This window comes from Nestor notabilis, unplaced genomic scaffold (genome assembly GCF_000696875.1).
Source record: "Nestor notabilis isolate BGI_N333 unplaced genomic scaffold, ASM69687v1 scaffold26072, whole genome shotgun sequence".
NCBI classification, from domain to species: Eukaryota; Metazoa; Chordata; class Aves; order Psittaciformes; family Psittacidae; genus Nestor; species Nestor notabilis.
The window spans coordinates 1149-12605 of record NW_009920063.1 but is presented as its reverse complement, the minus strand read 5'-3'; the positions used below and the strand labels follow the sequence as shown (position 1 = coordinate 12605).

Sequence of the window (11457 nt, the reverse complement as noted above, 5' to 3'; positions counted from 1 at the left end):
CCGGTGCCACCTGCACTCGTCCCGGCTGACCCAGCCGTAACGCTATACACCTCCAAGTACCTGACCACTTGTCACTATCGAGCTTTCGCAGTTTAAGGACATAAAGTAGGAATAAGCTAGTCTGGATGTCTCTTTTCCCCTTCCGTTAGCAGTAGGATAATGGGTGGCTACTTCATAGAAGTACAGGGATGGTTTGTGAATACTTTACTGACAGGTAAACTAAGGTGTGCATTTGTCTCTTGTTAGTTACTCTCTGGTAGTAGCTGCTTGTGTGTATGTTTCCACCCTTTCGCTTTTCAAATTCCCTCTGAAGCTGTCTTGTGCCAGCTGTGAGATAAGACTGTGCAGGTGAGCAGCAGAGATGGTAAACTAGGGGATGGGATTAGGCTGCAATAACTGTCTGGGTGGCCTTAAGAATGGATCGTGTCTGATGATTTGTGCCCCTCCTGCACTCCTGAGCTGTGGTCTGTAAGGCTGCCCTGCTCCGGTGCTTTGCCAAGTTGGATTTGGATGTTCCAAGCTCCGACCATTGGCTGTGATAGATTCTCTCTATCCTGATGTGTCCTGGTGTTCACACAACTTCCCTTTCAAGGGAAAAAGTGATTTCTGCCTCTGCTTTGGTAGAGGTGTGTCAGTACTGGCGTGGCTTAGCAAGTATTGTTTAGTTGGGTGGGGTGGGAGAAAGAGGAGAGGAGATACACGTGGGTAATTGGGTTCAGGGATGATTGTGCTGCTGTGGTAGGTTTTGCTGGATGAAGCAGCTTGTTGCGATACGTGTTTGTTTCAGATTCTGACTGCAGGTGTGACTTGGCTAGATAAGGATGCTCTATCACGATGATTTCATTGTTTGATTTGGCTGGACTGGGTGGAGAATGTAGTTGCATTGTTTGGGACTAGCTTTGTAGTTTGATTTTGTTGAAGTGGATTACATGGCAGCGCATTGCTACATTATTAGGTGAAGCTGCAGCAGATAATAGTTGGAGGGAAGAGAATATGCCCAGGGTTTCACAACGTGCAACTAATTGAGCCTCACAACAGCTCCTGTGTTCCTGCTGGAAGATCTGGTCAGCAGAATGCATTGGGATTATAAAAACTTCTGGTAGTGATTTCGGTTTGCAGTTGTTCTTTAACTGCAAGGCTGGCTGTGCTGTGTAAATAGCTGAGAGTGCTCCAAAAGACCGTGCTGGCCCCAGCACTGCGAACGTTGTCTGCATTTGTACTACTCTTGCAGCCTCTCCAGTGTTCACAGTGGTGAGGTTGAAGCTGGCAGGTAGCTGCTCTCTCTGTCTTTACTGACCTCGGATTTACCATCGAGCCATTCCTCAGAGTACACGTTTCCTTGTATTACTGAACTTGCACTTAAACTTGCTTTAACATGTGAATGAGCATTGATGCAGGGCTGTCTCCACTACTGAAAGCGTGGCTGATCAGTTCCTGGGCCATGGACTCTTTTGGCCTCCTAGGAAATAACTGTAGTGCAAGGTGTGGTTCTCCCCTGTCTCGTAAGCAAACTTGCAGTGTGTCTTACTTGGGAAGGTTTGCAGTTGGGTTACCTTCTCCCTGTAGTGCAGCACAATGATGTGAAGTCGGAGCTGCCAGAACTTCTTCCTTCCAAAAGCTGCCTGGTTTTCCCCTAGCTGTGATTGCCTGGCTTTACCTGATACTTGGTGTTTTTATTTACGCGTTGTCTGGCTGTGGAGGAGGTTGTATATATGAAGCTCAGGGGTTTGGCAGATGTTGCTGGGCACAGTGAGGGGAAGGTGAGGCTTTGAAGAGAGATGGGTGCAGAGAAGGGGAGGTTACATGTCCAAACTTTGTGCCAGCTTCTCTAAGGACAGATGAGCTCATGGGAATCCAGCTAGCTCGACTGTGGGAGTGCTGAAGCAAATCTGACCTATTTCCCCTGCATGTGCAGCATGCATCTTCAGACTCTTCCAGTCTGATGGTGGCTTTTTCAGTGCTGACAAACCTTGCCAGTCTGAGCAGAGGCTGCTTCTTGCCAGTGGCTCAGAGCAGGTTTTGATTCCTGTGCTCCAGCAGCTGGATGCATGGGAGGGATGCACAGTTTGGGGGCATGTTCTTGTTGGTGAAACTCTTTCCTCTTTCTCCTTTACCCAGGTGATCATTTCTTGTGAGACGAGTGGTTCGCAGCTCATGGCCTCCACAATGAGTACTGCCGTGTCGTGACACCAGGGGTCTTGGTAAGCTACTTGTTGGAAAGGGGAGCACCTAGCATATCCCCACAAATGCAGGTCCATCTCTTTTTGTCTCTGCAGTTGAGGTTTGAAGTAATTTTAAGCCATCCAAGTTGTAAACTGCAACCAAGTGGGGTGAGGCTACTTTTCACCTGTTCTCACCTCCTCCTTTCAGCATGCAGTGGCACTGATGTGGTTACATGTGCAACCAGATCAGGGAGCTAATTCAGCTGAATTGAGATTTCTGCTGTTGCCCTTGGGTTAGTTCCCATTTAGATCTCTCCCTGATGTGGTCAGGAGGGAGGTGGTGAGAATGAGTAGCCAGTGGAACCATCCCTTTTTCCTGCAGCCATTGCCTGGCATACCTTAAAGCAATCCTGAAAATACAGCCTTGGATGTAGCTTGCCAAAATGTCTTGAAAAGCCATTGACCATTCACTACGACCCTACCTCTGTAATTCTAGAGCAATGATAAAGGCTTTGCTATGGCAGGCAGACTGCAGCTGCAAAAACACGTTTCTCTAGAGCTTTTCCGTTATTGAACCCTGGATTCCCAGACATACATATGTTAGAAGTGCATTTAGAAAAATCATGAGGAATTCCATTTCACATGATAAAAGATGGTATGTTCCCAGTGTGCAGAAATGAGAAGCTGAGGAAGTTGAGTAGCTGTTTTCCCACCAATGAGTATATTGATGTATCCTTTATAGCGCTCTCTGGTAAGAAGAAATTTAAACTGAGATGGAAAATACAGTTTCCTTGCAGAGCACATCAATTCTAATAGATGGGAGATACATGTATTAGGGTAATAAAAAAGTAGGGTTAAAAAACCTGGAACTTTTTCCTCCCCCCTTGAAGTACTTCGAAGTTCAGTGGTGTCAGAAATACTGTGCAGCCAGTGTGATCCTGATTTTGTTCCTTATGTTTTCTCGTTACACTGTCCAAGACTGGGGGGGTCTCAAAAACTTCTAATCTTGTAATAAAAAGTAACATGATAACGCATAGACATCAAAAGTGGAAGAGCAGAGGATGAAAGACTAGAGTACTTAAGTTCATCACAGGCATCTGCATCCTGCTTTTAGCACTGACCTCTGCTCACTTTAATGCTATTGTTCCTTTTTTGTTTTTAACATGAAATTCACCCTATTTTCAGTCAGACACTTCACCTTAAGTGGGGACCCCGAAGTATCACTGAGTTCCACTGACTTTTACAGATAAATGAATCTCTTTTGAAAAGTGGAGTTGGATGCTGTTGGTAATGTTGCAGTTTTGTTGTCAAAACATACATAGGAGTAAAATTTGCATGCAAAGATGGTACAATTTAGATACTTGTGAAGATGTGCTCTCTTGTCTTTAATGTATCTTCATAGCACCCTCTCTAATTACAGCATGATAATAGTAACAGTAGTAATACAGTAAGTCCAGCATTGTTCTCAAGATCAGTGGGATAACTATCTGATAGCCCCACAGAGGCATGTGGATCTGATGAAGTTAATCTGATTGTGCCCAATAGGAGGTATTAAAAATGAGACCTTTACTGCAGAAGCACTCCCCACATTAACGGGTTTGTGCAGCGCAGTGGTGGTGAGACTAGGGAGCAGGGTTATTTCTCTGGTGTACCAAGTAGAGAGGAGGCTTTTTGGAGATGATGCAGAGCTTCAGGGAACGAGCTGCAGGATGGAGCACTGTCATGTTAAAGTGCAGTAGTCACTAAAAGGTTTAATGGCATACCTTGCAAGAATATCAGTTTGTGGAACTGGAGAACCATGGTGCTCAATACTCTAAGTCATAGATCTCCTTGACCAGACGTACTCATATAGTGCCCATGTTTCTTAATCCCTTGGTGTCAGCACATAAGCAAGCTAATTTTTGTTTTCTAAATGAAATTTGCACAGCAGTTTCTTCATAAAATACAAGACACTCCCAGTCTGGTGAGATTTTATTTTGTTTCATTTGATACACACCAGTAGAAACTGTTGCTTTGGTGCTGAGAAGGAGTATCAGGAATATTTACATTCGAATAATATTTAACCAGTAATGCTTAATACATTAACAATAAATCTTGGTTAGATTCTAAATTAAATGATTTGCATCTGAGCAGGTGAGATGAGCAGAAGAGATTTTGTTGAAACATAAACAAGACGGAAATGTGTTCCAAAATAACATAGCCCAAAGGACATACAGTAATGTTCAATAGCTTCCTCCTCCAGGAATGGGTTGCCTTATTGCATGGGTTCTGCATATTGGTTGTTAGAAAGAAGGTGAAAAAGTGCCTTTTTTTTAGGTGGTGTTGGTTGTTTTTCTTACATCCTCAATATCTGTATAGTGCTGCTGAGCAAATTTAGAGGGGTAGTTGTCTAGTGCTCTTCTGGCCTTTCTAATAGGTATCACAGGTGACTAACCTCTGGTGCTTTTGGAGTAATCACAACATAGCTGGTTGCTTACAGGTGGTCAGGAAGGCATTTTGTTTTATTTTCCTCCCTTTGTGCAAGCCTTAGCACACATCATTGAACATACTTCTAGTTATATTGGACCAAGGAGACAAAAGATTTGAGCAGAGTTTATGTTCTTAAGAAATACCAGGTTACAGCCATTCACAAGGGAATTGTGGATAGCTAAATCGTGTTGGGGATTTGTAATTTGGGCTTCCTACTGACTTGCCATGAGATGTCTTCAAGCTGAGCACAGATGTGGAATCAAAGTGTCCAGATATGAGGTGCTTCTCTGTTTTGTTGACTCCAGAATGATTTGCTTTGGATGAAGGGAAGATGGCCTCGCTGGTTGTAAACTGAATGGCCAGCCAGGACTGCCTCTGGTTTGATGTACACAGCTGTACTGACCTATCCGAAAGCTCTTCTCCTGTGTCTTCTCAGTAATGGGGGAAGAATTGCCATTTACTGCTTCACACCAGACACGTCTGTTTGGGAAGTTCCTCACTGGTTTTCTGTTCTCTCCTGGTGGGGTGGTTTAACAGTGTGCCCTGGAGATGCGAGACTTCCCCTGGGCAGCAGGAGGCACGCGTCTAGAGAATGCTGGAGCTGCAGGAGGGAAGCACCCAGTGCAAAACCAGAGAGGAGCAAAGAGAAAAAAGGCAAGCAGAGAGCCAGCATTGAGAGAAGCGGGTGGCAGAAAGTGCTGCAACGCTGCCTCTGGCGGCACGCTCCCAGAGGAACTTGACGAGAGCCCATCTGCGTGCGTGTGAGACTGTGAGCTCAGGATTCCTGTCAATGCATTCCAGTAACCCCAAAGTGAGGAACTCCCCGTCAGGCAACACACAGAGGTAAGGAGAGGAGCCTTGCAGTCAGCTGCTCTGGATTGGTGCGTGGTGCTGTCCCTGCTCTGCTGCAGGATTAGCCAAGTGCTGCTGTGTCTGACTTACTGGTCCTCCCTTGTGCTCCCATTGGGTTTACCTGAGCACTGGCTGCACACTGCTAATGGGCCTCCATGTTTGCTGGGCTCAGGATGAGCTGAAAGCTGTGAACACGAGGTGCAGGCTCTCCATTCCGTGCCCCCTCCTCTCTCCCATCAGGTATTTGAATAGGCTGTAGGAGAGTAAATGTGCTCTTTCTATCCGGGGGATTTTTTTCTTCCCCCTCTTCTAATCACCTGTTTCCCCAAGGGGTAGTTGGGCAGGAGCAGGTCTTTCTGTCTATACTGTCACACAGAATGCTTCCTCCATATTATTGACCTGAACATCCTTGAAAGCTGATCAAGTGTGCACTGAGATCCTCTACATCATTCACCTGCCAGTGCAGCAGGTCAGCATCTCTCCTCTGCTAATTTGGAATGGGTAGAATATGGAAGTGAAGCAGTGCCCAGGGACTTAGGATGGTGTGATTGACAGCATTCTTGAGTTTGCTTATTTACTCCTAGGGGTCATCTGGAGCTTGAGAGTAATTCAGAGGGAATGTTTCTGAGTCAGATATGTGTCCAAAGGAGGAAATGGTTTGTGGGAGTCCCACGGTGAGGATGCTAGTAAACACTGCCTGTTGGAAGTGATAGTGCTGATGGGAAAACACAATGCAGAAGATCCAATAGCAATGGAGTAAGTGGAGGTTGAGGAGGAGGAGATGGCTAATACGTCTGTAAAACCCAGAGAAGCAAGGTATTTTTAGGATGCAGTTTGCTGAATGGAAGAGAGGAGGAAAGACTCTGAATCTCCTTTGGCAAACTGAAGGAGCTTCATCTGCCCCATTCTGCAGGAGTGTGCAGGGAGATGGTATCTTTCTCTTTCCTTATTCACAGGCAGGTTGTAGCTGGTTTAATTGTTTTCACGGTCAGAGGTTTGTGTTTTCCTGGCAGCTCGCCCCAGTGTATGACAAATGCTGCAGTAATGCTGGGTTTTCCTTGTGCTCCCTGTAGAACTGGATAGGGAGGTGCAAGGCGGGAGGAAGGGGGTGTTAGGGTCCGCTCTCATCAGAGCTGCAGTGTGCAGTTGGGGTCCAGGAGAGTGGCGAGGTGAACTTTATGGTGCTTTGTTTGTTTACTCTGAGCTGGTCTTGGTGTGAGGCGCTTCTCTGTGCACATAGAAACCGTTGTCTTTATTGACAGAAGCCCCAGAGGTAGGTCCTCATGTGACAGCAGTTCCTGGGATCTGGCAGGTCTGTAGCTTACCCTGGTGCCTTCTTGAGCAATGAGATCCCATCTTGGATAATAACCCTTTCAGGGCACATTCAAAAAAGCACCTGCATGACTTGAAGCTTGCAGGCATTTTTTATTTGTCAGCAATTGTCTTAGCTTGCAAAGAAGGTGGCAGTGGTTGTTTCTGCCTCTCTCTAATCTGTTCCTACAGAGGGGAATGAATCAATGGTGGGATTTGTCACTATTTGTTTCCTTTTCCTTCTTTTGCTCTGTCCCCAGTAGCCCCAAATCAAAGCAGGAGGTGATGGTCCGTCCCCCTACAGTGATGTCCCCGTCTGGCAACCCCCAGCTGGATTCCAAGTTTTCCAACCAGGGCAAACAAGGGGGCTCAACCAGCCAATCCCAGCCCTCTCCGTGTGACCCCAAAAGTGGAGGTCACCCCCCCAAAGTGCTCCCTGGCCCAGGAGGGAGCATGGGGCTGAAGAATGGGGCTGGAAATGGTGCCAAGGGGAAGGGGAAGAGAGAGAGGAGCATTTCAGCAGACTCCTTTGAGCAGAGAGAAGCTGGGACTCCCAACGATGACCCTGAAATCAAAGGTATGTTTGTTAGGATCCGTGTGCAAGTGCAGACAATTAGTCTGAGTCCTCTTCGAGATGCAGAATCACTATGCAAGTGTTAGAGAAACATTTATTTGTGTGGGGTTCTGTAAGTTTCAGCCAACAAAGTCTAAAGGTCTTGGGAGCGGGCAAGGAGGAGAGGTTGTCATAGCTGGCATTGGTAAATGTCCTGTTCACACTCAGTTAAAGTGCAGACCTGAGTCTGGTGGGAAAGTTCCTTTGTAGCTTTGAAACTCCTTCAGAGAATTTGAAAGTACAAATAAAACCTGTTGGTTTCCTTCTGGCCTTTGGCCTCTCAGGACCTGCTCTATTGTAACTGGGATTTTGAACAATATGCAAGCCTGTTTTGTCAACACACATACATAACCTGTAGCACCCTGACTGGTATCACAAGCCAGAGAGTTGGGATTTCTGTGTTCTGTTCCTAGCTCCAACATTGCCTCTGTGAGGCAGTGCAAAACCAGACTAGATGTGCAGTTGTCCATCTTTCCTTTGTACATTTGCTAGATCCCCTGGCTCAGGTGGCTGAGGGTGGTGGTGGTGGAGTTTCACATAGAGTGGTCTCCAGATGTATTTATTCATTTTGGTGTGTGGTTTTTCTTCTATTCTGTGTGGCCATTAGAGAGTTCAAGGGCAGCTCTGGGAACTGCCACTTCCCTTGGAAAGGGACAAGATGAACTTTCTCTCAGTGATGCCTGAAGGGCAGCATGGCATTAGAGGGAAGATGCATAGTGTAATAGAATTGCCTTTAATGATGCTTGAGGGAGAAGCAGGAAGTTTCAGAGGAGGAAAAGTTCTCATCAGTTTCCAGAAATGGTTTCCATAAAGCTCCCAAGGTAGTGATTCCCTTCTTTTCCTCTTCCTTCTCTTCCAGACTGCAATTCTGCTGATCATGTGAAATCCCAGGAGTCTCAGCACACACCACACTCCATGACACCTTCAAACGCTTCAGCCCCAAGGTCTTCCACACCTTCCCATGGCCTGACTGCCACTTTGGAGCCAGCAAGTGGGCAGAAGACTCCATCTAAAGTGGTTTATGTCTTTTCTACTGAGATGGCCAACAAGTAAGTAGGTAGATGCTTGGATGTCTGCAGGGAGCAGGGCTTACATTTGTACTCCCTTTTGAAGAGATTCTCAAGCACACTTTCTCCATCAAGTGCATTCTTGTAGCAAGAAGTCATTACTTGTTTTGGGGATCCCGAAGGGGCTGGAGTGGAGACTCACTCACTACCTCTTGCTCTCTGAGAAATGAGTATTTATTCCTCTGAGGTGTGGTTTGGTTTTTTGGGTTTTGTGTTTTTGGCAAGTGCCAGTGGATACTGTTTTGCAGTCCATGCGGTGAGTAGCAGCCAGGATGGCTTAAACTCAGACATGAACCCTGAATGCTGATGGGTTTATAGATGTAAGCATTTCTCTTTTGCTGCTCATCTGGAGTGAAATATGTGTGGTTAAGTCTCCCTTCTGCCAGCTGAAGGATAGAAAGGAGGGTGGTTAAGAAAAATTGCTTCTTAGCTTCAACTGGGTATGTGTGTGTGTGTCTGTCTTTGCAGGGCTGCAGAAGCTGTGCTGAAGGGACAAGTGGAAACCATTGTGTCCTTTCATATCCAGAACATCTCAAACAGCAAGGCGGAACGAAACACTGTACCCTTGGTAGGGAATACCTGCATGTGGGTGGGAAAGGAAATGGTAAATGTCCTTGATTCTGAGAGATGGATGATTTCTTACACTCTGAAACAAGATTTAGGGTGGGAAAGAGAGAGCCAGTTGTCGTTCTGTCCTTCTTCGAATAAATGTCTTGGATCATCCAAAGAAGAGCTTAAGTCTTGCAGTATTTGGGTAGTATATATCCAACCCACTGCTCATGCAGAGCTAGCACAGAAGCAAGGGGCACCTACCGTAATGCTTGAGCAAAATAGGTTTCTGCATGGCCAAGATGCTGCATGCAGGTTGCCCTTCCTCGCAAGGCTGGTGGGGTTTAGACAGGATGTTCTGTTTGCACTGCTGCTTATGTGACACGGCTGTAAGAGGAGCAGGTGACAGCATGTGGCTTTCTCTTGCAGAACCCCCCGATCACTGCACTTCGGACTGAACCCAAGCCCCTGCCGCAGCCTCAGCCTCCTGCTGCCCAGGACCAGAACCCGCCCCAGAACGCCAAAATGCAGCCGACTCCACCCGTGTCAGCGCCAGTATCCAAATCCACTGGCCCCCCGTGTCCCATAGATCAGGACAGTCCCAGCGTGGAAAGCAAAGTGATGTCTGTGGGCAGCCCTGCCAGCTCTACCCCGTTGCAGACAGAAGGATTTGGGCAGAGTTCGACCCCCAATAATCGAGCAGTTAGCCCGGTTTCCCAAGGTAGCAATAGCTCCACTGCAGACCCAAAAGGTCCTCCCCAGCCGGTGTCTGGTGGGGACCCATCCAGTTTGGGTGAGAATCCAGATGGACTGTCACAGGAGCAGCTGGAGCATCGAGAGCGCTCGTTGCAGACCCTGAGAGACATACAGCGCATGCTCTTCCCTGATGAGAAGGAGTTTGCGGGAGGGCAAAGTGGGGGGCCACCTCCGAATGCTGGGGTGCTGGATGGTCCCCAAAAGAAACCTGAAGGGCCAATACAGGCCATGATGGCTCAATCCCAAAGTTTAGGCAAAGGGTCAGGGTCTCGGACAGACGGAGGGGCTCCGTTTGGCCCTCAAGGACACAGGGACATGCCTTTTTCCCCAGATGAAATGGGGCCACCACCAATGAACTCCCAGTCAGGACCTATAGGTCCGGACCACCTGGACCACATGACTCCTGAGCAAGTGGCCTGGCTCAAGCTGCAGCAGGAGTTCTACGAGGAGAAGAGAAGGAAGCAGGAGCAGGTGGTCGTGCAGCAGTGTTCCCTGCAGGACATGATGGTCCATCAGCACGGGCCACGTGGAGTGGTCCGAGGCCCTCCTCCTCCCTACCAGATGACCCCTGGGGAGGGCTGGGGACCTGGGGGTCCAGAGCCCTTCCCTGAAGGCATGAACATGTCGCACTCTCTGCCCCCCAGGGGCATGGCCCCGCATCCCAACGTGCCTGGGAGCCAGATGCGCCTGCCTGGTTTTGCAGGAATGATGAACCCTGACATGGAGGGCCCCAGTGTCCCGAATCCTGCCTCGCGGCCTGGGCTTTCGGGAGTTAGTTGGCCAGATGACGTGCCAAAAATCCCAGATGGCCGAAACTTCCCTCCTGGCCAGGGTGTCTTCAGTGGTCCTGGCCGAGGGGAGCGGTTCCCCAATCCACAAGGTCTGCCCGAAGAGCTCTATCAGCAGCAGCTGGCTGAGAAGCAGATGGGCCTCCCTCCTGGCCTGAACATGGAAGGTATCAGGCCCGGCATGGAGATAAACAGAATGATGCCCTCCCAGAGACACATGGAGCCTGGGAACAACCCCATCTTCCCTCGCATGCCGGTGGAAGGGCCGATGAGCCCCTCCAGGGGGGACTTCCCAAAAGGAATACCCCCACAAATGGCCTCTGGCAGGGAGCTGGAGTTTGGGATGGGCCCTGGCAGCATGAAGGGGGACATGGGCATGAATGTCAGCATGGGCTCCAATCCACCCCTGGTCCCTCAGAAGCTGAGGGAGGCAGGAGTCGGGCCGGAAGAGATGATGAAACTGCGCCCCGGCGTCCCGGAGATGCTCTCCTCTCAGCAGAAAATGGTGCCGCTGCCGTTCGGAGAGCACCCGCAGCAGGAGTATGGCATGGGTCCCCGGCCTTTCCTCCCCATGTCTCAGGGCCCAGGAGTCGGTCTCCGAAATCTCAGAGAACAGATCGGGCCTGACCAAAGGACTAACAACCGGCTCAGCCACATGCCGCCACTACCTCTCAATCCTTTTTTTTGCCTCAACACTGCTCCCCCTGCGCAGCGCAGCCTCGGCCGCAAGCCCTTGGATATCTCTGCAGCCGGTCAGGTGCATTCGCCAGGAATCAACCCCCTCAAGTCCCCCACGATGCGCCAGGTCCAGTCTCCCATGATGGGGTCTCCCTCGGGGAACCTCAAGTCACCCCAGACGCCCTCCCAGCTGGCAGGCACGCTGCCACGAC

At 48.8% G+C, this 11457-nt stretch overlaps 1 protein-coding gene across 1 annotated transcript in view; it reads left to right on the top strand.

Moving 5' to 3' along the window:
* Positions 1-5325: 5325 nt before the first annotated feature.
* BCL9 (B-cell CLL/lymphoma 9) overlaps positions 5326-11457 on the top strand; it is a gene marked incomplete at its 3' end in the record, with an annotated part of 6815 nt that continues 683 nt past the window's right edge. The window contains exons 1-5 of the mRNA XM_010010522.1: positions 5326-5474; positions 7055-7371; positions 8267-8456; positions 8943-9042; positions 9453-11452. Coding sequence (XP_010008824.1) covers positions 5422-5474; positions 7055-7371; positions 8267-8456; positions 8943-9042; positions 9453-11452 — 2660 coding nt within the window. The remainder of the gene's footprint in view (positions 5475-7054; positions 7372-8266; positions 8457-8942; positions 9043-9452; positions 11453-11457) is intronic.